General features: G+C 43.0%; 1 protein-coding gene across 5 annotated transcripts; it reads right to left on the reverse strand.

Moving 5' to 3' along the window:
• Positions 1-521: 521 nt before the first annotated feature.
• Positions 522-27464, reverse strand: ppp1r13bb (protein phosphatase 1, regulatory subunit 13Bb). 5 transcript variants are annotated; one of them, XM_041958429.1, is made up of 18 exons: positions 27108-27464; positions 26673-26844; positions 19860-20007; positions 18188-18307; positions 16990-17060; positions 11676-11777; positions 9270-9444; positions 8905-9104; positions 8643-8783; positions 8141-8333; positions 4836-4969; positions 4241-4691; positions 3012-3799; positions 2788-2925; positions 2557-2690; positions 2304-2470; positions 1953-2152; positions 522-1743 (listed from the first exon to the last, which is right to left on the reverse strand). In XM_041958429.1, exons 2-18 carry the CDS (start codon positions 26679-26681, stop codon positions 1702-1704), a joined length of 3213 nt encoding a protein of 1070 aa, XP_041814363.1. In that variant the 5' UTR covers positions 26682-26844; positions 27108-27464; the 3' UTR covers positions 522-1701. The 5 variants fall into 5 exon arrangements, with proteins under 5 accessions (XP_041814363.1, XP_041814361.1, XP_041814362.1 ...); XM_041958427.1 differs by having other exon boundaries at positions 2773-2925; XM_041958428.1 differs by having other exon boundaries at positions 2773-2925; positions 4836-4942; positions 8619-8783.
• Between the last annotated feature and the right edge of the window lie 498 nt (positions 27465-27962).

The raw sequence follows: 27962 nt of genomic DNA on the forward strand, positions 1-27962 counted from the left end.
CACGGCCACAGAAAAATAACTGCGACGTTCAATGACCAGAGACCTACTTAGCAGCTTGTATTAAAAAGAAAAAAGAGAAGTTACTGAAATAGTGTGTTAACCTTGTCTAGTGGGGTATACAAAGTTCATTAGATGGTCTGAGTGATGGTTTCAGTGCTTTTCTTTGAGGCGCTGTGCCTGCATTCCATTAATAATATATTAATGTATTTGGGAGTTCTCCACTTCACGTGGAGATACAAGCTTCTTGTCATGTTGTCAAGTTTAATGTTAACAAATGCAAAGATCTTACCAGGTGCCACAAGTCACAAAAACTATGGATCCCTGAAATGAGGTCCAAGTTATTGCAAATGCCTGGACTAATTAGGAACAGTAGACATAACATAAATGACTTAATGGTAAAGAAAATAACAAAACTGACAGGATCACATCAAGAACTTTGTGTCTTTGTGGAGCTGACTCCTGCCCGCCTTACTTGCTGTGGAATTAAAGACCCACACACTCTACAGATGTTGAGCCGATAAAGCTTCTCAGTTTGGCAACCTTTTTTTTTTTTTTTTTTAGACAAAGCAAAACACTGTTTGTAACCCGTTTCCATGGCAGCATCTTTTGCGGCATGGGCTGCTCATTTCAGGGTTATTCAGACTACCAGAAATCCACACTCGGATACACTGATGCATCTTGAAATCTCATCTAGTGAAGCCTCAGTTATGATTGGCAGGCAGTTTAAGGTTTATTAATGTTCTTGCAACACATCCAGAACAGTCCTGCATCCACATTCTGCACAGATGACACTGAATGAAAAGACACGTCTTGCAGTTCAAGTTCATGAAAGGCGATTCGTGAGCTGTCAATCTCTATTTATCTTTGCTTTAATAAGTTGGATTTGTTCTGACCGGCCTCTGTAGTTAATACTGATGACTTACAACATTTTCTATTTTCTGCTCAGGAGAATATCTGGAAGGACTGTTAATCAGTCCTGGCAGCTGTTAATCAGAAGCAGCAAATCATTTGATTATCTTGCTCCTCAACAATTCTGCAAGGTCTTTTGGAGTAATAGAATTAAAATTGTTAAATCTATATTCATCTTTGGTGGTTAGACTACAGCATAATTGAACACAGAGCACATTTTTCTGCATTAGTTTTTTTTTCGTGCAAGGGGCAAACCGGCGTAACACAAAACACACGTAATGTCTTATAACTCAAATTACATTTCACTGACAGAAATCAGCAACTTCTCACCATTGAAGATGATTTTCCAGTCACCACGTAAACCAGTGCCAGCATAGAACGCATTAGGGAGATGGCTGAAGAAGTGTGAACACTGCAAGAAATACTGAGACAAGGGTTAGTGTTTTATTCTTCAAGTTGATATCTGATACAGAGTTGACACTGAGTCAGGGGAAAATCAAGTTGGGGCAATGACAGAGCAATGGGTTAAAGGTTGTGTGTTGGGGGATGGAGTGGTTTAAGAGATTTTCGCATTAGGAGTGCTTGTGTTTCACTGCGTGTCTACGTGTGTGCAGATGTGTAAATGTGTCAGAGTTCGGTGCCCACTGCTTCAGAGAAAAGGATTTTGTGAGAAGCACGAGGCCGGGGGAGGTTATGGCCACGGGGAGAGGACAGAGCACCAGGCTCCTTTGTTCTCTGCTCTTGGTTTTGACACTAGTCCAGCTGTTAGCCAGAGGTCAGCGGAGTGAGACACTATGCCAGGGAGCGCTGACGAGGCTTGATCCTTGGATAGAGCTGCAAATAAAACAAAGACAAGGAGGAGACATGATAAACTGTCACTGACGTCATTACTATAGTTATGTATTATGTATTTCTCTTTGCCTTACTGAAAACATACGTACTCCACAATAAAGCACATTCACTGACCTCCTAATATTTTCAACAGCTTTAACCTGCTGATGATCTGATCATGCTGAAATGAGATCGATGGATTTAGTTTTTACCCCCAGCAGGTTGCGGGGCACGTAGCCCTCGTTGTCCTCAAGTCGCGCCCACCACCACTCTGTCTCACTGTCGTCCTGTCGTCGCAGGATAGTGATGGCGTCCCCCTCGCTGAACGCCAGCTCGTCTGGGTTCTGAGCTTTATAATCCCACAGAGCGTACACCGTCCCCTTGTTCATTACACCCAATTTCTCCTGAACGCCTGCATAAGAGAATCAGACAGACAGACTGTCAATACTACAAATGTTTTTAATCAAAATACCTTCCTCCAAGTTACCTTAATAGAACCAGGGCAGATGAACTCAGCCCTGGTTCTAACAGTACACTCAACTGGCTGGATTTGTGTTTCTCACCATATAGAAACTGGGAGCACTGGATGTAGCCCTCTTCCATTTCTTCACATTTATCTGCAGCAGTCTCCACATCGCTAATTGTGCTGGCAAAGATGGCGGCCCCTGACTCGACCAACAACTTGCACAGATGGACACTGTTGCAGGAGGCGGCACAGTGAAGCGGAGTCCTGCAGCAAGGCGCACACAAATGATCATAAACAGAAACGGATACAACAGCAGATCATGCAAAATCAAACTTGCGTCATCATCTCACCATCCATCACTGTCTGCAGCGTTGACGTTCACACCAAAATCCAGCAGGAACTTGACTATGTGGTGATGTCCTGCACACACTGCGTTGTGCAGGGGTGTGATGCCTTCATCGTTGGGAGTGCTGGGATTCTCCACCTGGAAAGCAAAAGGAGGACCCAGATGAAAGGATGAGTAGTCATCCCGCATGCAAATTCAACTGAATTAGAAGTATACTCACACAGTCGTGACATACCTCGTAGATGATCCTCTGGACGAGGTCAAACTCTCCCTCCAGTGAGGCGTCCAGCAGGAGGGCCAGAGGGTTGAACTTCACCCTGAAGCCGTGCCCAGTGCGCTCAGAGTTTGGCTTCTTCAGGTTTGTGCGCTTCTCCTGTAGCGATAAAGAGAGGAAGCATGGGTTACAACTTTATTGATTGAAAATGCAAATGCATTAATAAGTGTGTATGTGTCTCTGACCAGGGGCTGTGAGACCACCGTGCCGCTCTCTTCTGGGGTGGTGACTTCTGGCACCGGGCTGGGCAGCGACGCCTCAGAGCTTCCGACGTTGTTGTTGTTGTCGTCTCCGTCTGGTCCCTCTGCTTCAGCAGGATCCCCCAGCCCTTCTGGTGGTGAGGGCAGTGGCTCGTTGTCATTGGCGTCAGTGGATGGAGGTGGAGCCTCGGAGCACGGCTCCTCCGCCCCTGGTGGTGGAGGTAGCGCCGTCTCAGAGGGGAGGTTGCCATTGTCTGTATCAGCCACAGAGTCGTCTCCCAGATATCCAGGGGGATTAGCTGGCTGATAAAACGGCGTTCCATTACCTGCGCCGTTTCCACCTCCTGATCCACTGACTACATTTCCCTCTATGCCTCCTGCTAGAGTGTTGAATCTCTGGTAGAGCAGTTTCTGGATGTTGGGTCCGCTGGGACCCTCTGGTTCTGTGATGGAGCTGCGCTTCTTGAGCGGTCTCGGAGCGTTGGCCAGCTTTTTACGGAGAACCTCAAGATCGGCGTCACTTTGGTAGCGCAGCGGGGAGTGTACCATGGGTGTTAGCTTTGTAGGGCTGAGTGGTCGTGGGATGTTCTCCACGCTGGGAGGGGGCGCTGAGGTCTCCGGGTGCTGGAAGCACTCGTGATCATCAAATTCTCCGTCAAAAGTGTCCTCGCCACTGGGCTGGCCTTGGAGCAACGGGAAGGCCCCTCCTGCCTGGACAAAAGGCAGGGGCGAGGGGGGTGTGGAGTTGGGGGGAAGAACAGGCTTCCCGTATACTAGAGATAAGCAAGACAGTGTGGAAAGAGAAAAACAGGACATTCTTAATATCTGAGGACGGAACAAGCATGTTTGGCATCTTTTCTTGCCAAAATGGTCCATTTCTTTCCAGTAATCACAAATATTTTCAGTGTTTTAATGTTTGTATTACAATCAATCTGGCAAATGACTATTCTCAAGTATCTACTGTATATCATGCTTGTTTGCATATTTGTTTATCCATTTTCTTATGCATTGTATTGTGCGCTGCTGAATGCTTTCTGTTCCTGTTGATTTTCAATTTTGCATACACCTCCTTGAAAGGTCATTGTGAAACAAACAAAGTTTGAAATTCTAAAAGAAGACTTCACACTGTCACCCAATCATGAAAACACATTTTCTCTGATGAAATTTTACAGTAAGGCTTCACATACTGGACCATCTCTTCAAAGCAACCTTACCTGCTTTGAGAGCAGGCTTGAGTGACTGGCTCTTTGGCGCTGCCTGCTGGAGGTACATGTGATAGATGGAGCTGGAGTTCATGGTCGGTGGGCCCTTTCGGGGCGACTGAGGCCGTGATCCTCTGTCTGGGATGAAGGGGCGCACTGCCAAAGCTGGTGGAGGATCCAGTCGCTCGCTCAGCCCGGGGGGGAAAAGCGGCACATTAGGCTGGAAGGTGGGGCTTGGCGGCACTGAAATTCGCTGCTGGATCTGCTGGGAGGATGAGCCTGTGGAGGGGGAGACGTGGGGCCAAGCAGGAGCTGGCGGGTTTGGGAGTGGGCGAGGAGGAGGCGCATCCTTGCGGCGCTCCAAGGAGCTGGCAGAGTTTGCGGAAGTGAGGTGCGAGCCATAGGGAGGCGGCTGTGGCTTGGATATGGCAGGGGAGGACACAGCCATTTTTGAGTCTAGCACCTGTGAAGAAGCATGGCATCACACACAAACAACTACCATGAAAAACAAAATTTTAATCCAGAGAAAGAGGTCTAAATGACTGTTTATCTCTAGCACAATCTCAAGCATACATTAAATTAAGAGTAGAAAAAAAAGAGGACTAACCTTTTCTGCACTTGGAGCGACGGGGGAGCCTGAGGGAGGGCTCTTGCCCTGGGTATCAGTCCCTGAGTCTCGTCTCTCAGGAGGCTTTAGAGATGTGCTGGTCTTGCCTACAGTAGGCCAACCAGTATCATTAGCTAGGGCACAAACAGGACCCAGTAAGTGTGTTGCAGAAAAGAAAAAAGGCCCAATGATTGAGGTGGTATGAGAAAAACAACCCTCATGTACAACCCAGCGTAGTGACGAAGCATGTCCACCAGAGCTAGGTCTAAATGGTACCAGTTTCTTATTCATTCTATTTGAAATGTGTCACTTTGTGCGATGAAGCACATCAAGCAGAAAATGCCGATCCAAGAACATGAGTGAATTTATATACACAGAACAAAAACAGCCGTACCATTTTGACCTAGGATTGGTATTAAATGGAGGGTTCAGGATTTTGGGAAGCCTATCCTATCAACCAGACACCATTAAGAGACATTCAAACAGAATCCCTGTTGCCTTTTTGTTCATGTGAATTCAACATTTTTCACACATATAGCAAAAGATAATGGAGGAATCAAACCAGTTCTCTATCACAAATCAAATCACAAATTCAAGAAAATAGCTCTATTATGTATACTACCACAAGTGCCCCAGGCCATGGACTCAAAGGCAATGTTTTTTCAGAGAAAAAGCTTCATGTAACATTTGCTAATGATAATAAACACACATTGACCTGAGGATAAGACATTTTGGGGTCGACACTTTCTCAAAATTTCCATTCTCTGTTGAACGTCCATGTGGTCAGACACATCTGACACAGCACATTTCTTTATTTCTTTCAGAAAGTATTTCCTTTTTAAATGTGAAATTTATCTAAAACACTGTGGACTAAATGTGTCAGGCAGGGCTGTTGATCAATAGGACAGAAATCCTGAGCCTTCAATTCACAGCAATGATTATAATGAATGTGTCTGCATTAGTATTTTACTACTGTGTACGTCATGTAGTCATGTAGTGTTTTAATAAAGCTACATTTGTAAATAGCAACTAAATTTTGATTTAGCAGAAGATTCAGGGATGCAATGTGAGCACTGCCACTAATGTCACGACTGTTTGTTTCCAAGACTAAACTGATTACTTATATGCATGTGCATGATAAAAAATGCACCTTTGGACAGCAAAGACAGGATGAAAAGAGAGGATGGGAAAAGGAACACGCAACAAAACAACGGCAATAGTTGTGGTACGATTCAACAGGTATTTGTTTGTAGAATATGACAATAAATAAAGCCACAGGGTGCTACTTGAGACCCATGGTATCTGGAAATAGTCCACAAACATATAGTACAAAAGCAGCTGCCAATCTTTTCTTTAAAACATCTTTAAAGGTGCAACCCTGATTCCAAAAAAGTTGGGACGCTGTGGGAAACATAAATAAAACAGAATAAGTTAATCTGCTAATCCTCAACTGAAAACAGTACAAAGACAACATATTAAATGCTTTGCCTCATCAACTTCATTGATTTTTAGAAATATCTGCTTATTCTGAATTTGATGGCAGCAACACGTTTTAGACAAGTTGGAACAGGAGCAACATAAGACTGGGAAAGTTGTGGAGCGCTCCACAAACACCTGTTTGGATCATTCCACAGGTAAACAGGTTGAATGGTAACAGGTGATAGTATCATGATTGATTATGAAAGGGGCATCCTGAAAAGGCTCAGTCGTAGAGTGGTAATATAGTACAAAGGATATTACACAAAGTTTGCAAATGATTGCATTATGTTTTCATCTATGTTTTCCACAGCGTCTCAACTTTTCTGGGGTTGAAACTTGTGACAAATTAATACAGTATTAATAAGACAACAGTAACTAAGTCTAAAAGGAAATAGTTTGATCTGGTCTTTACAGATTATCGGGAGTGACAGCTGCAAAGTGTATTTGATGACATTTTAACATGTACAAGTTCATTTCCTTGTGCATGTTTAGTGTTTGGCAACTAAAAAGTGACTCTCACAGCTTGCCTGAGAACGTGGTGTGAAGGTTTAGGTTAGGCAGGCCGAGAATGTAATGAAATTCGAGCAAAGCCCAAATATTTTGGACTGCTTTGCACGTGTAGATTAATGAGGCACTCAACTCATTGAACCTTCTCAGACGTGTACAAACGCACACAGGATCAGCAGCCCTTCGTCTGTGCCACTTTCTTCATATGCAGCGTGATGTCAACTACAATTAGGAGTGTAAAATGTCTGCAGATGGCAGCAAAGTGTTTCAAGATGGCACCGCCACTACTCTGACGTCATCAGCCAATCCACAGAGGAAACACTCCAAATGAAATGTCAACATGATCTCTCTGGCTCAATGCTGCACGTGCAGGAAAGCTTAATGATGCCAAACAAGGCTGCTTCCACCTGTCAGCGATTGTTGAAGTTAAAAAGGCACTAATACTACTCGCTGGAGATGTTTTGTGGAGCATTAAAACATTATTTGGTGACTCAAGGCATGACTGTGCAGAAAGCAACCAGAATAATCTTAAATTTCCCACTAATTAAACTGATGACGATATTTAAAAGAGTAGTATCCTGTGCTACAGTCGAGAGAGAAGGTTCAGGGAGTGCCATCCCTCTGCTCCTGCAGCACTGTGCACTCACGGGACGTGCCGTCAGAGCCAGTGGAGGCTCCGGTGCCCGGGTGTGATTCTGGAAGAGACGGGGTTACCGGGTCCACAACGATGTCTAAATCAGACACCTTCCACGGGCCGGGAGGCTTTCGCACACCGTCTGCCCCGGAAAGAGTTGCCCCCAACCCCACACCCAGTGATACAGAGACATCACAAAGATAGGACAGCACAGACACATGAGAGAGGAGGAGAGACAGGGAAGAGAACCACAGCATACACAACACAAGGAGAGAAGGAGGTTAGAGAGGAAGGAAAAAAATCACAGAAATCAAGCCCAGGTGGAGAATTAACCAAGAAGTGGGAAGGAAACGGAGTAGCAGCGCTGGCCCAGGAGGGAATTACAAACACAAGTTTTTCATGCAAGACGTGTTAAATGTGTAGTGGTGTAAGACTTCTGCCTCTGGGACTACATGTATCCAAGCTACTGTGTAACTGAAACATCTTCTCATGAGCTTTTTCTTTGTCTAACTGAGGAAAAAAAGACAAGAAATTCACTTGAATTTTCAATTAAAGCTTAACCCGAAGATAATGTATTACCTGGTATCCACCACTTTATCCGTGCTTCACTTTCTGTGTTTTGCAGCAACTTGCATTTTGTGAGAGAATTAACACTGCAAATGTAATTTTAGTGGCTTTAACCAACCTGACTTGGCGCGGCCGTGGTTGGCTTGGTTGTTCACGCCCAGAGTCTGAGGCTTCAGTGGATCAGGTGGTATGGTGTAGCCTCCCTCCTGCCGGCCCGGTACGGGGACTTGGATGTACGGCCCGACAGCAGCGACACGGCCCAGAGTACCGGGAGCCGGCTGGGGAGAGGGAGGCCCGTTTGCTCTGTTCAGCTGTAAGAGGAGACAGACAGAGACGTTTCAAATGTTGGACTGGTGAATGGGAAAACAACTGAACTAATTTCAATACTTCGATTATTTCCTGAGGAGTTTTCTGGCACCGCTAATGATGGTTTACAGACTTGAAAAGACTAGAAAAGCTGAATGAAATTGGTATTTCACTGTACATTGGACATCTGGAGTGTCTGGACTCATTTCTCAGTGAGGCGGGAGATGTTTGTCAGAAGCATTTCAACAAATAGACTCTAAAGTTGGTGTGTTAAGCGCTCTTAGTCTTACGGGAAGGTTCTCTTTTTGACGTGCCTCAGCTTTTTTCTTGTAGAGGCGTTCCCGCAGCTCGCTGATGCGCTTGTCCATGAGCGTCACTTCCATGTTGCGCTTGTTAAGAAGCTCCTTCTGTTGCTGCAGCTTGCTGTTTTGCTCCTGGTTCAACTTGTTCCGGATCTGCAGATGATAAGTGTGGATGCAAACACACGTACAGATTCACTAGAACAATAGTCAGTTAACATAGTGGAACCTACAGAAGCATTCAATAGATGCTGCACTTATTTCTGCTACGAGGTACCTGAAGCTCCTGGTAGAGTTTACGGAGCTCTAGGGCTGCGGCGCCGGTTACTTGGCCACCCAGGGCAGTCTGTATGCCGTTGAGCTTTCCCCTCCGCAGGTCCTCCAGCTGCAGGCTGAGCTGCTCCACCCTCAACACTGCAGACTGTAGCTCTGCCTGCTTCTCTTGGAACAGGCTGCTAACTTGCTCGATCTCCGCCGCTGGGTGTGAGGAACGGAAGAATCACATCAGCTCATTCATAATCTAAATGTAGGGTGACTTCCTTCAAATTAGCAAGCTAGCTCAAACTGTTCTGTTATGAGCACGGCCTTCAAAATGTGGCTGCATGTTGCACGAAAAGTGGATTCTGTGGAAAGTATACATACACAGGTTGCCATTGATGACTTTGCTGTAGTCCACCTGGCCTCTCATCGCCCGAATCTTCTTGAGCTTTGCCTCCTGGCTCTCCACGCGATCCTTCAGCCTCTGCAGCTTCTCGCTCTCTGAAACGGTTTGCTGTTGACGCCGCTCCTGCTGCTTCAGGTAACGCAAACGTTGCTCCTTCAGAGAGTGTGACAGAGATTGACATTTTGTAAGGAAACAGGCAAACACAAGGTACAAAATGATTTCAAGCCGCATCCAACAGCGCAGACTGTCTCAATGCAACCGGCTCTTTGGCAAGTTTGGAAAGAAATACTAAAGGCAAAAGGTTCTTATCTGCTCAATGCTTTTAAGTCAAAAATCAAAACAGCTGGGTGGATATAAAACCAGCAAGGCACCACCCCAAGACTTACAGAATATCTCTGTGGCAGACACAGTGAAACTAGGCTAAATCTTTCTACTGTATGCACTAAATGAAATGCTGTGCTATGTCAAGACTATCTGAAGGCTGAAGAAAGGGTCAGATGACTTCATCTCTCTACCCAACTGAGAACTGCTCCAGTTAAGGTCCTAAAATAGGAAATGACAGGCCTGGGTTTCCAAATGACTGCAGGGCTTCGAGTGGGGCCTACTTTTCAGACACTACAACAAAGGCAATAATATACTTTTTCTATCTGCGGGTCTACAGTGGGCTTCATCCTGCATGACTGATCGGCACACCACAAGCACGGTGGTCAGACTTAGTTAGTGTGCTGAAAAGCCGCAGAGGCTGACGAGGTAGGCTGGTTGTGTGGAGGTTTGCCACCAAACTCGTATTTCTTCCATTACAAGATAAAATCCACTTTTTATAAGCACTGTAGAGAAGTAATTGGTCTGGGAAAGGTAGAAATAATTTGTGTTCAAAATCATGAATAATTCACATGCTTGAGTAAACACAGTGTACGTGTTCCTATACGACTGAACTATGAATTCTGACAGACCGGACAATACTAGCACTGTGACTCACACTGCCTCCCATCTCATGCATTACATAACTGTCTGCCCATGTTTCAAGTCAGGATGGGACTCTCTGGATGAAAGCCGTTCAACAGTAGTCAATTATCTCCTGAACTTACTTGAACTACTGCCCAGTCTGTGTCTGTTGGATCAGACTACATGGTAGGGCTGTCAAAACTGGCCAAAATGACCTTTGTTTATTCACTCTAAAAAAACATAACCCCTCATAGGTGCAAACCATTCCAATATCTATTTTTGTGCATTATGTCCATACAAGGGCAAACCAATAAAAACAAGATTAATGCAGACAGCAGTTTTTGAAGTTTTTCCGGTATTTAGTGAGAGTGCTGCAGCCAAAAGCCACGTAATTCCTCCCTTCAAGTACGTCCACTAAAAGTGTTTGTTTTTGCCACTGACAGGTTCAGATTGCTATTCTAAGTGTCTGACAACATGATGGAAAGGTTCCTGACAAAGATACCCTTTTTCTTTAAGAGTAAGATCCGTTTTGTTTAACCAGAAACAGCTGTCATAGTGCTCTTGCCAAAGCCACCAGACTCCATTTACTGAAACAGTAATTTTATCATCGTAAAACACACTTCTTTCAAGAGCGACAAAAACAAAATAAAACTCACCAAAACCATCTTGGTTCATCCTTACACTGTTTCAACAATTACCGCTAACTCTGAATTGGTTGAAATAAAACCTTCCACATCAGGAGAGGAGTAAGAGAGACGGCGGACATCAAAGAGGCAGCAGTGGAAAACAGCGTGCAGACCTCGCATATTTTCACCAGATATTATGACCAGAGATTTAAATATGTTGGATTTAAACAACAACGGTAATTACTGGACAAAGGAAACCGGTTTTGTGGTTCCTGTCTGTCATGCAGTGCTTTCAGTGCAGCCACTGTGGTGCTGCTGCCCTTTTCTTTTTTTTGTTTGTTGTTTACCTTCTTTATGATAATGTTAGGTGTTTTCTTCCGTGTGAAAGAAACATGAAGTAATTAAATACAGTTAGCAACGGCAATGATGCGCTCCAGCACACACTCCCTGAGCAGACAGACGCACGCACGCACGCACGCACGCACGCACGCACGCACAGTGAGCAGTGACTGCCGGGCCATGTAGCCGATTCCGACTGAATGACAGAGGGGTACATTCGTGGAGGTGGTCATTGCTTGTTTTTGTATGATTGTGGCATTTACACAGCGTTGTTTATTTATGTATTAATTAAAAGAACCGGCCTTCTCATCAATGCTCCTCTCCCCAATGCTCTGGAGAGTAGCTTTGGAGGGAGGCCTGAAGGGAGGGGAGGGAATGGGATTTTTCGGTTGGATACTTTCAAAATCTAGTTTACTCTCTCTGGATTCTTCGACGTTACCAAGCCCAGCTTTAAGAATGAAGACAAAATGTTACCTTTGCAACGAGCATCTGCTGCTGAGCCTCGATTTGCTGCTGCTGCCGTGTGGCCATCTCCTGCAGCTCTGACAGCGTGAGCTCCACACGTTGATTCCCCACCTAAACACACATACGCAGGAGAACTGGTCAACACACTGGAGCATGAGCAGACGAGTCCTGTTGTTGACACCCACTGAAAAGTGCCAGTGACAAGCAATTCAGGCTGATGATAAATGAGGATTTCAAAACATTTCAAACAGTAACAGTGCGCTTATTGGTGATTACATTCAAAGTTTTCATTCATTAGGAGGAAAACAAATATAAAATAAGCCAAATGTGTTGTGCAATAAACCCCATCCCCCTCATACTAAAAGCTGTTTTAAGGAAACCAGGGCATGACCCAACATTTATTGTTTTGCCCTATGGGGGCTTCTACGAGTACCATGACACACTTACAAGGATACGTGAGTCTTCCTGCAGCCAAAACAACATTCTGAGTGAAAGCCATAAGGAGAAAAGTTCAATTCTTATGAGTAATACCTCAAACATCTAAATGGTAGTTTGGAGGACTCAACTGTGAGAGCCTGTGCAGTGTCAGGTGAATGACTGATATAATAGCACTTTTAAGACAAACAAGGCAGTGCAGGAAAAAAAAAATCCAGCTGAAAAAGCTATATAAGCACAAATGTTGCATAAGAATAAAAACACAAAAACAAAGAAACAAGTACAAAGAAACAAGTTACGCAAAAAGCCATTTGCAGGAATGATTTTAAAAGATGTCGGACTTCTGCAGCCAGAGGGTCAAACAGCAGGAGACATAACAGCAGGGAGGGTCGGGCACTCCTTCCTCCACAACAAGGCTCCCAACATCATTATGATGGGACATTTGCTGTGATGAGACTCAGTGAGGTTCTGAGGGCAATGTGTTGTTTGGCATTTGTAAAAAGAAGCATGTTGATGTTGAAAAACCACAACCATTAGTAGCTCCACTGATCTCCTTGATGGTTTTGTTAATAAATGGGGCCACAATTAAGTAGATTATTTTCTTGATTGAAAAACTGTAAAAACAAACTTTTCCACTGCAGGTTTCCAGGATGATGTCATTAAATGGCTTTTTGTGCCCAACCAACAGTCCAAAACCTCAAGGAGCACTGAATTAACAATGCAGACCTATAACGCTGTGGGGACGTGATCTTTTTTTATTCCAGGCATTCTTATTCCTCATCAAAACAACCATTACCCAATATGCAATTCAAGATTCAGATGTGTTATGCTAGTAGCACCTAATGTGGCAAATGTAGCATCACGCTGTGAACCTCAAGCAGAGACGAGGAGCCGGCTATAGAGGTCTGGTAGGCTCACTTCTTTCTATCTCCACACCTCCAATTTTTAAAAACTTAGTCTTCAGCCCCACCTGACACTGACTCAAGTGACATCACTTGATGCAATTCAATACACCTTTTTTCCCCATATGCAATAGCATGCCTCAAGACTGGTAAACAGATGTATAAAATCAGTGGAGTTCCCCTTTAAAGATCTGCTAGGTTTACTCACACAAAAGAGATTCAAAGGCTGTAAATCCTAACAATTACACACAAAAGAAAGTTTGGCTTTTCACTCGGAAAAATGACTTAAGATATTAATCATTCCAGGTGTAACTGTAGCAAGAAAAAACTGGTTCACCTCCATAAACAGTTTCAATGAAGTCCTCCTCTTGAGCCAAAAATCAGCACCCATCTGTTGTTCAAGAGCTCACAGAATAAAGCAAGGCGGGCTATCACATTCAATTCTGTTTTTCCCCCGAAACAGACTTCTGAATTTCCTCAAAGCAGTTTCTACAGTCAACACACTGGCTGACTACTCTTCAGTGAAACAGCACACTGAGTGAGCGGTGAATACGGTCCCCTCGAACTACAAGCGGGGCGCTACTGAAACGCTCAACGCTCCCAGACTTTGCCTTTAGGAAGTGTGTTCAAAGAGGGAGGAGATGATGCAGGAAATGTCATGGTGGGTTTTTTATTCCGATACCAGACTGAGAAATGGAGAATACTAGTTCAGAGAGAGCACTTTTTTAAACGTGGAGAGGTTAGCAAGAGGCATAGAGAGGATGACGACACGGAAAAACAGAATTGTATTAGTTTAAGTCTAGGATATGTTAAGTGTAGGCTTTGCAGTTTGCTTGATACGATCCCAAACATGCATGTACAGAGCTGGAGACATAAGTTAAAGTCCAGGTGAAACACACATGACACGCAAAAGACAAAAATATTGTTAGAAACTGCTTCTACTTGATTAGAAGAGGCAGATAGTTTTGTGACTCATCCTGTCTGAATAAAACATGCTTCTTTTCGGGAAGAATTTGACTTTTATGGTATTGTGAAGTGAGACAACATGTCACGCGTCATCTAATCACTGAAGACACTCAGCACGGATACTGCATTTGCAGCTTTGCACACGTGGCTCAGACAGCGTTCCGCTACCTGACATTTATTAAAGCATTTAGACATAAGAATGTGTGGGAAGACTCGGAGGGGGGAGGGACGTGGAGGTGACTCAACCGAAGTCGGGATGGGGAGAGCGGGGGAAGCCACTGGCACACATACAGCCACGCTCAAATGCACTCAGGCAACACTGCATCAGTGGCAATTCACCCGAGGGAGAAGCAGACACACACACCCTCAGACAGTGATGAAGAGGGAGTTGGTGAAACACCCGACTGAGCAGACGAGGAAGGAAGAGAGAGCAACCACAGACTCACTGATGAGAGATGCAGTCCTGCTGGGAGACTGCATTACTCCCTCCAGCAACTGTAGAGATTTATATTTATCAGAAACGGACGGCGAGCCATGATTATGAATAACATTAACATATTATCACTATAACAATATTGAGATAATGTTTCAGATTAAAAGAACCCAGTTATTCATGACTATTACTCATGAAACAATATGGCGAAGAGCACAAAAACTTCAAACTGACATGATTATTTCATGAACCAGCAGGAAATTTTGAGCAACTACTTTGATAATAGCTTAATTTTAATCTATTAGACAGTAAACTGAATGTTTTAGGTGTGTGGACAACACAAGCATTCTGAATACTACATCTTTTAGCTTAAGGAAACTGTAATCAGCATTTTTCATTAATATCTGACATTTTATGAATCATGAATCAGTTCATCAAGAAAATAAACTGCAGATCAACAGAGAATGCAAGTAGTTGTTAGTTGCAGATCTAGTGATTATTGACAAGGGCAAATGTATATACGTAGGGCTGCAGCTACTGATCATTTTCATTACTGATCACTTTCTCAATTCACTGATCTGTGTGCAGAATGACAAAGTAAAGCCAAATGCAATTCCAGAACTAAAAGAAATTCAATTCACTATCATATCTGGCAAAGAAAAGCAGCAAATAGTTACATTTGAGAATGTGGAACGAGAGAATATTTGGTATTTCTGCTTGAAAAAACAATCACTGAAATGATTGGCTGATTATTGAAACAGATGACGATTCAACTTGTTTTAGTTGATTTATTATTTCTGTTTTTGGCAAATGAAATGGGATGCTTCAACACTGCCACTGGGCTAAAATTGTGATATTTTAAAAACAAATTGATAATGTGTGTGTTCACTGTAGCGTTCCCTTGAGGCACCTCTGCTCTTTATGAGGCAGCGTCGCTCTTAGAGGATGATCGGCCCCGCTCGGTGGAGAGAAAGCCATGGGGTTTGGGCAGCAGCCCGTGGAAAAGCCAAAGCAATGATCCTCTTAGGGGCCGTTATATCATCCAGCAGGCTGACTGTTATAATCCTCTAAATCAGATATTAGGAAGAAACTCCGACACAAATGAGAATCAGCCCTGCAACTTATGTTTTCCTCTCAGAGTGAACGAGACACATAGCTGCTTTTCTTTGCATGCCGTGGTGAGGGTTTCATAGGCTAGTAGCATGATACTGGTAGTACTTAAACAGTCGATCAATAACTGATTTCTATATCCATAAAAATATATATTACCTCATGATACTTCCTCCACACAGAGTCAAAAGTGGACTTTAAGGATAATAAAAGGAATGGCTTCTGGCTGCTCTTGTGCTACAATCTTTTCTGAAAACAAACACCACAACCCCTCTATCTCCTGCTGCGCTGGATTCTACCCTCCACCCTTGAGGTTGAATTAGTTACGATTCCTTGACTGCAACACTTTCTTATTGTGAAATCTGGGACAGACAGTCGGAAAGAGAAAGGATGCCACGCCAGAGGCTGCTCTTACCAGAGTCTTTCATGTCTCCTAGCACACACACTTCCTAAAGCTAGAACTCAGCATGCACAACAATGGGTTCACCTGACAGGGAAATACTGGCAGTGTGTGGATATGAAACAGTCCTGTGATGCTACTCTCAAACACCAACTTTAGTATCAGAATCCTTCCACAGACATTGATACTTTAACCTCACAGAGACTGGAGTTTTGTCATTATTGTGCCAATGAAAGCCAGAAAAATGCATACAGCTGAATTTCATCTTCATCTGAGCTCATCTTGTAAATGATGTAAAGAATCGACTGAACTCACTGAAAGGATGATGACTGCCACTTTTACTTGTTTTGAAGCCCTTAATGTACAAACAGTTACAAACAAAAACACATTTTTTGCTGGGAAATCAGTATGAACACTGCATACCCTGTGACTGTTTTGACTTGTGCATGGATCTGGTTAATTTGATTTGTGCAACATCTGTGTGGGTGGGAACTAAAAATGGTTCATTACATCACTACAGTTCCAGGGTGACATACTGAGAGCTGTGGTGACGGGACCACCCAATGCTGTGAGTTCTGCCAGTCTGGCCGTTTGCCATCACAACTGGACCCATGAAAGAGAGACAGCTGAGGCTAGTAAGACGGCCCCCCAAAACCTTTCATGAAGTGTGAAGGCTACAATGCAGTTTGCAGGATTCTGAAAATGACACTCAGCAGCAATGAATGGAAAGTAATGAGGCAACTGATTTTTAAAGCTTTTTTACTGTCAATTTTAAGTTAATTATTAAGTTGTTTATATTGCTGTTTCTTTTGGCTTCTATCTTTATATATGCCTGTGTAACTGAGCTCTCCATTGGGTTTTCCGCTATGTGCAATTCAAGGATTTCATACTGCCCTATGGCACACACTCACATATATATCATGTCGAGTCTTCTAAACTTTGTCATATACACTTACACTGTATATAATTTTCATTATAGCTCTAATCTACATGTGAAAGACAGCACCAAATTACAGTAAGTTATTGCAGGTACATTTCTATTTTAAAATCATTTCTATAATGCTAATCAAGTCTCACCCCATTCTCATTGTGCTTCTCTCCAGTGTTTCCACTTCTGCGACTGGTCTGATCCTGAGACTGCTGACTCCCTGCAAAAAAAGAAACAGTCACCACCACAAACGCAGGCAGGCCAGAGACACACGAGCGTGCACGGATGAGCATGCACACAAGCGCACACAATTGCAGATTCAGTGGCTACAACCATTGTCAGGAAGAGTTTGAAATATCACTGACATTACTGCACATGACAGAGGGATTTAAGAACTGGGACAAGCACTGCTGACTCCAGCCACCTAACTGAAATGATTTTTAGAGGAAAGGTTTGATGGAAAGATGAGCGTAAATGATTTAGAACTTCGGAGGAAAAACTTCTGCTATACTTTAAAAAAAAAAAAAAAAATCCCCAGATATTTTGATGGCATCTGAGCTGCAAAAACAAACTTTCTTAGTCAAGCTCCAAATTTTTATCGAACATGAATCAGATAAGGACATCAAAATGAGTTTGTTTCTCTGCCACCCTTTTAACTTTGTGTGTGGTTCTATCACATGTCTACACATGTACACTGACTTCAATTAAATTCCAATGGAATTAATGTCACTCACTGACCTTTTGTAGGGCTTGTTTCACTGATTGATTTGGAGCTTAGGTGAGTTTTTACACCAGGCTTTACACGTGGCAATGCAAACAATCCAAAAAGCTGAATGTTAATGCAGTGTGTATGTTTGTGTGTGTGTGAAAATAAAGCAATGATTTACTCCTTTGTCATGCTCCATCAAGCATCAATTCAACTTCATCCTATACAGACTTTAAAACTTTTAATACAAAAGGATACCACATAAAAATGGTGTTTAGAGAGTATGTGTAGTGTTACAATCTGATTTCAACCTCACCTAAGAAAGTTGATACTAAAGAGCTGCTTACATGTGTCCATCAGCAGCATCTTTGGTGTGTGACGTGAATGAGTAAAGATAAATTTACTGTGCAAGAGCTTGAAGGTGCAGCAAAGACGAGAAAGCAAACACAACTAAACCCAAAAGACTTAAGATACCAGTGTGAGAAAAGGAGAGAGAAACATGAACTGACACCAGCGTCCACAGCTGAGCAGCCATGCAGAGCAGGTGTCTGGAATTCCCTGACAACCCTCGACTCCACCCTCCACCCTCCACGCAGAGACTACACAGACCTCCAGACAGAGGAGAGCGTGGCAATACGCACCTTGATCACTGCTCTCAGTTGGTGAATCTTCATGCCGGAGGAAGAACTTGACTTCTTGTTTCCGCGGCCCCCATTTCTGCAGATGTTCATACATCATGTGTTCGAAGGGGATCGCTCGCTCTGCAGAGACAGACGAGTCAAACGCAAAGTTCGGTGTGGCCAGTTAAAAACTTATTTACTTTCTTGCCAAGAGCTTAGCACCTAGCTATTTCTTTCAATACGAAAAAAATAAAAATTCAACCACAGCAAAGTTGCTGAGCCAAAGAATGTGATGTGTGCAATAAATTACGAGCTGTGACTACATGACACAGACTGTGTGTGTGTGTGTGTGTGTGTGTGTGTGTGTGTGTGTGTGTGTGTGTGTGTGTGTGTGATCATGGCAAAATGCGGTCCTGGAGACACCTATGGCAGCATCTACTACCAAAGAGGTGGTTTGAGTACTTTGGCAGGTAATTTGTGTCTGATGACAGATTTTGTCAACACGATTGCAACACAGCTGTGCAAGACGCAGTCATGAAACGGCAGGTGTACGGTTGAGATTAGTTCAAAGGTGTGGTTTAGCCTGAGAGTACGGAGTACTCATGTAATAATGTAGAACGACAACAGTAGAACGACTACAGAGTATTCATGGGTCGGAAAGTATGTTGACAGACATTACAGCTGCTTTGATCCAATCACACGATGGTCTCTAGTTCATTTTACCTGTTGTCTGTATTAACTTAACAAACCCACAGTACAGGTGTAACAAGTAAAGGGGCAATGCGTGTGTGTTTTTGGTGGTAGCAATCTGACAACTGTGGTGCTTGAAAAATGAACTAATAAAAAAGAAAGTAGAAGAAAGTAGAATCCAAGCCACTTTATGCTGTGATCTTATTATGTCTGGGCAGCATGGAGGGTGTCAGGATTTAATCAAACTGGGACCGCTGAGATTGAAGGGTGTGTGTGCTAAAACTCTGCTGCGCTTCAAGAGGACGGCACTCTGTGAGAGCCGAAAGACAAAGAGACAGGGACAAAGACAGAGAGGTTTTAGGAGGTTTCGGGGGCAGACAGCTGCATTGTCAGGCACCAGCCGAACACGATTGCATAACGTGGGTTAATAAAGCCCTTGGCTGGGATGTTGTTTTCAACAGGGGAGTGGCCCCTCAGCAAAAAATGCTGATAACACCGGGTATGTCAGCACGACTGTGGTGATGGGAGCAAATCGCTTGGACCCAGTGGAATCTGCTGTGACAGTCCAGTGGACTGTAGCAGCATGTAACCCCTTTTGTACTTTAAGTGAATTAATCTAGTAAGATAACAGCTCATGGGAGTGGGAATATGTATTTTTCCTAATACATCAAAGAAAAGAAAGGCTTCTTTTCTTTAAGGGTGCAAAACTTTTTGGCTTCTCCACGATTTTCCTCCACTCAGGTAGTCATGCACAGCCCTGCTCAGCTTTCTTTCTTTAATGAAGTGGTCGGTTTTACATTAATGAGGAAGGCCAAAGGTTACTGTTTCGTAAAATTAAATTACTGTGCATGGAAGTGATGTGTCAAATGGACAATGGAGTTTCAGATTACTTCCCCTTCATGCATTACTGGTGACGCCCCCTTGTTCTTCCTTTATAACATGGCAGAGAACTGACAGGCTCTTACTCTCTGTTACGCGCAGCACAGTTTCGACCAGCTCTTACCGTTGCCTCTCCAGACCTCAGCCAGGTGGCAGCCGCTTTCACCGGGCTCTTTGCAGAACTCGACAACATCCCGGCACGTCGTCTCCGGGGTGATGGGCACCTCGGTCACAGCCTGTTCCCCATCGCTGAGGTACACCGTCAATATCATCTGAAAGAGGAATAACAGTCAGGAAGAGACGAAACTTTAATGGTCACATTGACTGTAATTGTCTGACGGTGCGGTTTAAGGACGAAGCCTAGCCCACTCCTACGCTGTACAAGGCCCAGTACACTACAGTATGCTGTCCACCAGCAGCGGCTGTTGAGCTGCTGGAGGACTCATGCCTGTGCCTGCCACATGTCTGTTTACTATGATTAGGGCCTGCCATAGCGTTGAAGATATACAGTTTAAGCTGGGAGGTGAGGCATAGCAATACAAGTCCCCACATGCTTCTGTCTGCACTCACATAAAAGTAAAAGAGGTAAAAGCAGAGACCACACACTTCTTTCTAAGTCTTAAACAAATAATTTTGAGCATATGTAAAGTCAGTGGACATCTGAGGAAACTGCAGGTTTATCCTTAATATACCCTCCTTGATTCCAGCTATTAAATGGCTAAATGTATTAGTCTGGAGGCAGAAAACAGAGGATTGGATGAGGACAAAATTGAACCGCACCCTGAATGCAGCATCTTCAAGCAATCATCTGAGAGTGGGAGTTCTGGGTTCAAGTCCTCCTTCCATACCTGCCGACAGCAGACTATACAACACCACCTGTCTAAATATCATTAGCCAACTAGCAAGGTGATGAGGCAAAGTGGCTACAATGTGTACAACCTTTGGACTAATCTACATGGCACAGCCTGCATAGTTTGTGCCTTCAGCTGGGATATTAGGGCTGAAATGATTGGGTGATCGTCAATCAGATGATTGATAGAAAATCAACAAACAGCAGGGACACTGAAGACTGAAAAGCTAGAAGTGGTGGTGCTTCGTTTTAGAAGGAACCATCTTTAATCAACATAAACAGTGCAGAAATCATATTAACCAGACAACAACTTAGAGGTTCTTACAGCTGTTTGGCCAATTTAAGGAATTAACATTAATTAGTTGCATGTTAGTAAGTTCGGTGGCAACAACTGCCACCAGTCATTCAAATGATTAAGATCAGATATTTGTGATTTTATTATTGATATTTTTGACTAATTAATCACAAGTGATGGCAGTTGTTTCTAAAACGAAAGACAAACATTTTTTTTACATTATTGTGAACTGAAATATTTTCTATGGTATAGTCAAAATGAGCATTTTTACGAAATCCAATCGTCATTCATAGACTTCTTAATATGTATACTGTGTGTACTTTTTCCTTTATCAGCATATTCAGTATGTTCTCTGAGTAAATTATCTGTGTGGAACACAGCACATTTATGGTATTATGAACAACCTCCTCGGCTTTTTTATGTTTCACTGTTTTACAACATTAAAGCACACTGGATGTAATTAGGTTCTTTTTACTAATCAGCTGACAGACCCACACACACCCACACACTAGTCCCAATGCATGTCAAATGTTACTCCCTAAAGGAAGAAAGCTGGAAGAAGGAAAAAAAAATCATTCAGTGGGTTAAATTCTTCTGAAGGGCGTAAAACATAATAATCCATTTTGCAGTTAAGTAAAATGTGTGTGTGTGTGTGTGTGTGTGTGGGAGGAGCAGAGGATAGTGTCCTCTCAAGTCCTCCATACCCACTGTATGATCACCAAATGTTATGCTAAATGTTACGTTGAAAGATGTTCAGTTTAATTAACGTAATAATGAGAGAACAAGCCAGATTGATTAATATAAAGTCTATATTCACTGTTACAGCACATCTACATGACATGCTTTTCCTTCTGTGGTGGCAGATTTGTATTATTTTCTGTGGCACAAAGCACTCCGGGGGGTTGAGGTGTGCCTTCCTGTTTCATGTGACAGGCCTCACTTTTTGTGTCACTTCAGAAAAACAGGACTGTGTGTGACTGTGATGGAGAATATATCAATAACAAAGCCAAGAGTTTGGAGGGGTGTTCAAAATGAAGTTAAAATGCTAGCTGTGTTTGAAAAGATGGAGCGTTTTGTGGCCTTAGTGCAAGTTCAGTGCGAGTTCAGCTAGCTGTCAGTAAACAGAGTAGAAAAGGGAAATCTGGATTCTTTATATTTCAGTAGTTTGCTCTTAACCTGTTCGACTTTTACAGTTTCTGTACATGTTTTGCTGTTTGAACATGCCATAACAGGGTGGACTTGAGCCAAGAAATAATTCAAGTATAATGCAAAGAAGACAAAACATCAAGACTAGGGCTATCTAGAACAATAACTACAACACTTTGTTTAGCTCACAATGCTGTCCTACAACGACAACATCAGAAAATCTATACAACTTACTCTTAAATGTATAGTAAATCCATCATCTGCACAGGTATTTTACACTTTAACGGGTACTCAAATGCAACACGCAATCAAGTTTCACTGAGGCATAACTGTATGTGTGGCCACGGGGTGCATTTGTGCAACAATAATAGTTGTAGCTGTCATATAATATCAAAGTTTAGTCACTGAGCCACCTATAGATTATGACTCCGGGAGTTTCTCCGAGACAAAGTGACTCATCCTTTGTAATGATGCAACGATGTGATTCATTGACATTTTCTGCAGCAGTCTAACTGAAACAATATGGTCACTTGTGCATGGGAGACTCTGTGACTTCACTCAGCTGGTTATCAGCTTATATTTTGGCAAATTCAGAAACCATGTGTGATAAAAATAGCACGGGAGCCGAGACACCAACAGTCGTCCGTGCATACCCTCCAGCTATGATTTCATGTTGCTTCTTACACATTGGGTAAGCATCAGGACCCAGTAGCCACATAGACCAATCATGGATGTCATTTTTGGGACCCGATGTGCAAGAGCATTAACAACAAAAAAGAAATAGGAAAGAAAGTGAAAAAAAGTGTTGTATGTAACTAAGCTGGAGACTAGTTATGTTCACATTTTACGGATAGATAATTACTTTGCTAATCCGCAGGGGATATTGGATTGCTACCAGCTGCATAATAAGATACAACTTAGTACAGGGAGAAAAATAGTGAACACAAAACAGCCCAGTGAGGCCAGTAACATCACTCTGAACACAGATTAGACTGATGCCACTATGTGAATTTGTCTTGATGGGAAATATGTGGGTTCTTATTCATGTTTGAAAATACTGCTCAATGCAAGAAATAGTAATAATACAGTTCATCATAATCGACACAGCGACAATCGAATCAGTTTATCACAGACCAACATGCTGAATATCCTTCAGAGAATATCAAAACAAACATTCACTTAATCAGCACACGCAATTAACCAATCATACAACAGAACTATGGTGGAAACTTGGGCCCAATTTAAATTGATCACAAAAAGCCAATGTCGAATATTCTGAGACATACCTTCACATAAATAGCGACCATCAAACCATGTGAATATACAATTAGAGAGTGACAGCATAGATAAGAATGATTCCAGTGATCCAGCTGACTGGCCACTGGAGAAATACCAACCGCCCTCACTAAGTTGCGTCTGCCCATGTTCTTGGCTCTTTTGACCGCCCTCCGTTTCCTCCTGATCTCCTTCTTTGGTGGCCGGTGGTGCTCCTTTGCCCAGATGGGGTTTTCCTTGGAGAGGCTAACAAGGCCGCGTAACACTATAGTCACAAACCTCTTCATCATAGCGCTGCTGCTTTTGCAGGCATGAGACTTAATTACTATGCCATCCCGAGCAGACCTCTGAAACAGACAGCGGTGCGTGCATTGGAATAGTGCTGCAGAGGAGACTTGGGAGGAAAAAACACTGTATGTGTAATTCAGGGAGGGTGGGAGGGGGGTAGAGAGAGAGAGCTAGAGTGAAACAAACAGACAGAGAAAGAGAGAGAGTCACAGGGTGGTGAGTGGAGGAGGGTGCAGACAAGTACTTCTATTGGAAAATTGTCCCTGGGTTGTGCCAGTGGCTGCAACACTGATGACTCCTGCTAATGAGAATAGTTTGGCCACAGATGCCACTGGCATGCGGGTCACGGCGCTATCATGTACTTGCAAGAAAGGTATCTTCCTTATACTGCATGTTGGCTATACATGACTGGACATTCAGTATCCCTCTCGCCTGACACATAATGCCACAGTGGGTAACATCTGGAGATATGAGCATTTATCATTCAACTTCTGAGAGAGAAAGGGCGATGCCTGGCTGGCCTGCTCTCAAGCACGATGATTCAAACAGTCATTTCTTCTCACAAATCCTGTCACTCATATACCCACAATGAAGGAGAAAAATCTGGCAGAAATTCTTCCAGAGAAACAAACTTTAACTGAAAACCTGTTTTTCTTCATGAAGAGAGCTTCCACAAATGCCATGGATTTAAGACACTGCACTAAAATAAGGATGAATTAAACTCCCAAACTTATCTACTCACATTGTGCCAAAAAAAATGCAATGATCGGTAAAACAAGTCTCCCCAAACACAAGCCCAAATGTGTGGAACAACTAGATAAACAAACACACTATGATCAGTGTTAGTAATGATTTTGGTTTATTATCTGGTCAGACACAAACACACTAAAAGCTTAATCGTGGCTGAATCAAACACAGCTATTGACTGGGACATGAGAAGGTTACCTTTGACATTCTGGACTAATAGAAAAAAACAGGTAATTTGCACATTTCTTGCAAGCAAAACAGGCTAAAACAGCACTGAACCATTTGGAGGAAAGATGAGGTAATGATGTGACAAATGATGTGAAATAAACTGAAACAACCAACCAGACAGGGTGTGCAAAAACTGGAAAACAACGATGTTGTTATGTATTATAGAAAAATGAGATGTAAAATTCCAAACATGTTTCCTTTAGCTGGACACTTGGACACTGCTGCTCACAAGATGTCTTAAACTCAAGCTGAAAATAAAAAAAAAGGATTTTCTAAGACTATCTGCTATTAAGCTGGATAACCCAAGTTATAACCACACTGGCTTTGCTATTACAGACTAATCTATTAGAGTGTCTATGTCTTATAGCCATCAAACACAAATTCCTTTGCAAATACATTTCATAGGAAATGTATTTGCTTTCATCTCAAAAAGACTAAGAGAAAATACAACTCTGGACGGAGGCATGGCAACCTATCAGGTCCCTACAAGATTTAATTGCTGTTTAAATAAGCACATGTCCCTTTAATTGAAAGAGGACTAATATGTGCTAGAGGAAAGCGTTAAGAAGTCTAACTAATAATTTATACCTCTTCAACCAGTCAGAAACGAGATCTAACAGTCCTAAATAGGCGGGGTTTGTTAAATAAATCAATAACTGACTATTGTTCACAGAGAGTTTGGGGAAAAGGTCTAATAGAAGTGGTCATATCCATTAAACTAATGACTTTTTACTTTTGAGTGCTTTTTGATATAGCTGTGATGGCTTGGTTGATGTCATTTTAAACCAGCACGCCTCCAAAAAGGGTAAAAGCGACAATAAGATGCAATGTTTACATTTCCTGTAAGTCACGCTCTGCCCAGCTCCACTGTGTGAGATTAATGCCACTTGACAATCTACTCAGCTCAAAAGTTCCCCTTAACAACAGAGCATTAGTCGACGCAGCCACACAGACCTAGATCTGCCAAGGTCTCATTGGCTGCTGGAGTCACGCGAGACCCAAGTGCAGGGCTGCCTCTCTGCTCGACTGGCTCTTTGACTCTGATAGCCTGTTGGTGCCACAGGGTACAAACGTCCACGAAGGCTACAGCGAATATGGAGTTACTTCTCTGTTAGCATGTCCTCCTGAAAGCTTACAAGTCTCCCTGAGGTTGCGTTCTAAAGCTATTTCAGTAATGGCAAACAAAAAGCTACTGTGATTTAATATTTTCAACTAATGTGCAATCACATTAAAAAATAACTGACCAAGACTGAATCACCTCCATTTATGTTGACACCTTACTGAACCTACTGTAAATGTAATCCAGCAGTTCATGTTCCCTTCCCTGAAGGCTAAATGGCTGCAATCACCACAATGCATCACTGCAATCTCAGCACTAAAGATAACAAAAGAGGTCCCAACAAAGCACGACTCCAATAAGGTTACCATTCACGTATTCTATTCTTCGCAACACAGAGCGTCTTGAACAATAACGCTAGTAAAAACAACAGACACATGCAGCAAAGCATAAAGTACTACTGATTTAAACATAGCAATCAGTTGTTTTAACATTATGATAGAAAGAATAGATTGTGTGAAGTTTATTATCTTCAATCTTGTAAGAAAAACATAATTTTCCTAAAAGCACACAGACTTCAGAAACACCACACTCATCCAGTTTACATTTCCACCTCCTGATGTTTCAGTCATTGTAACCTTCGACATGAACGAAAGTCCTGCAGCAATTAACTCAGGCTGTAAAATAGCTGTACAACAGATAGAGTCATAGTAGATAGTAGTAGTAGTAAAGATACAGTCGACCTAGGAACTGATCTCACTTGCACATTAGTTGAGCAGAGGCAGATGGACAGATAGCAATCACGCTTCTACTCACAACTTGTGCATGTATCAATAGTCAGAGAATCAATATGTGACACATGTGAATTCACGTTTTTGAAGAACAATAAACGCCACAGAGCTTGATGATTTTTAGACTTGGCACACAGGTTTTATTTAGTGCATAAGTAGGCAGTCCCACATTTATTTATGAGGGCACTGGTTGTGAAAGAACAAATGGGAAAATCATTTACATTTTTTAGGACAGGCGAGCAGGGGTTGTGTGCACTTACCGGCATCATACTGGCAGCTCTGGTAGGTCAAAACCAGGGGAGCATCGGCAAGTTGAGTTACGGTTCCCCCGCTTATCTTCGATGGCACCACGGGAGAGTCAACCAAGATCCACCTTACTAGTTACGGGCTCTGGTTACACCAATGTGACAACCAACTGGGCCTCTGTCCTCTCTGTCAACAAAAACAGTGAAATTCTTCTGAGTGCTATGAAACTGAGCGTTGTGGGGTAGTTGACACCCAAATTAACACCCAGTGTTATCAGCCGCAAACGTTAATTTAAAGGGTCCAGGCGTGGCTCTGTGCAGCTGCTGCTGCTACAAACAAGCCGATGGCTAGCTAGTCAGTTAGCTCGCCAAGCAACACTGAAGCGAGTCAAAACAAATGACATGCAGCGGTTTCGTATCACCAAGTTTAGTCACAGGAATTATACTCACCAATGTCAGAGACAATTCATTGTTTCGGGGAGTAGACCTCAGCTACGCTACTGTTAAAAAGCGCGTAGCTAAAAGAACCAGCTGTCAACCAGCCAGCTAACGTAGGGTGCTAGCTGTGTTAACGTTAGCTGCTTTCAGAGGCGGCTAAAGGACGGTATGCAAAGCGATCTCTCGCTCTCGTCGGTCCTTTCGCTGGCATTGGCTGCACATCGGCACACGCTATCGATGGAGTGTGTTTCACGCAAACACAAATGAATAAATGTCCCTTCAGATTGACTAACTCGTTTTTTTTACGAACGCAATGAATCACCGTTAGCAAGCTAGCAGTGCTAGTTGACGAAAATACAAATAGCTGGAATCCAGTTGTTGACGGCAGGAGGGGCGGGGCTACGCAGCAGCCAGGGCGTCACGTCAACGTAGAATGTGAGGAATCTGCCGTTTGCAGCCAGGGTGCCAGTGTGTCAACCGCTGCTATAATTTCAGCTTTCTTCAACGGGCACGATTTGACCCAGACGACGAACAGTAAACTCCTTATATTAAAAGTACTATAACAGCTATTTATCTGCTGTTTACAGGAATAACTTAGGGCGTTTACGTGTGCTAGATGCCGCTAATGCCTTGCAGATATGCAAGATATGGTTCCATTCTCGGACGGCAGCGACCCTGTCATTTTAGCAGTTACTGTACGTAACTTTGTTAATAGCATCACATCTTTTATTTTATATCACTTGACAAGAAGAGGGTGACAGAAAGGTTGCGAGGAAAACAACAAACACAAATAATAACTGCTTGCATGCGTGCACATGCATCTGAAAATCTGTGTGCATTATGCTTCAAGTAGTTTTACTCGACAGG

This window comes from Chelmon rostratus, chromosome 18, assembly GCF_017976325.1.
Source record: "Chelmon rostratus isolate fCheRos1 chromosome 18, fCheRos1.pri, whole genome shotgun sequence".
NCBI lineage: Eukaryota > Metazoa > Chordata > Actinopteri > Chaetodontiformes > Chaetodontidae > Chelmon > Chelmon rostratus.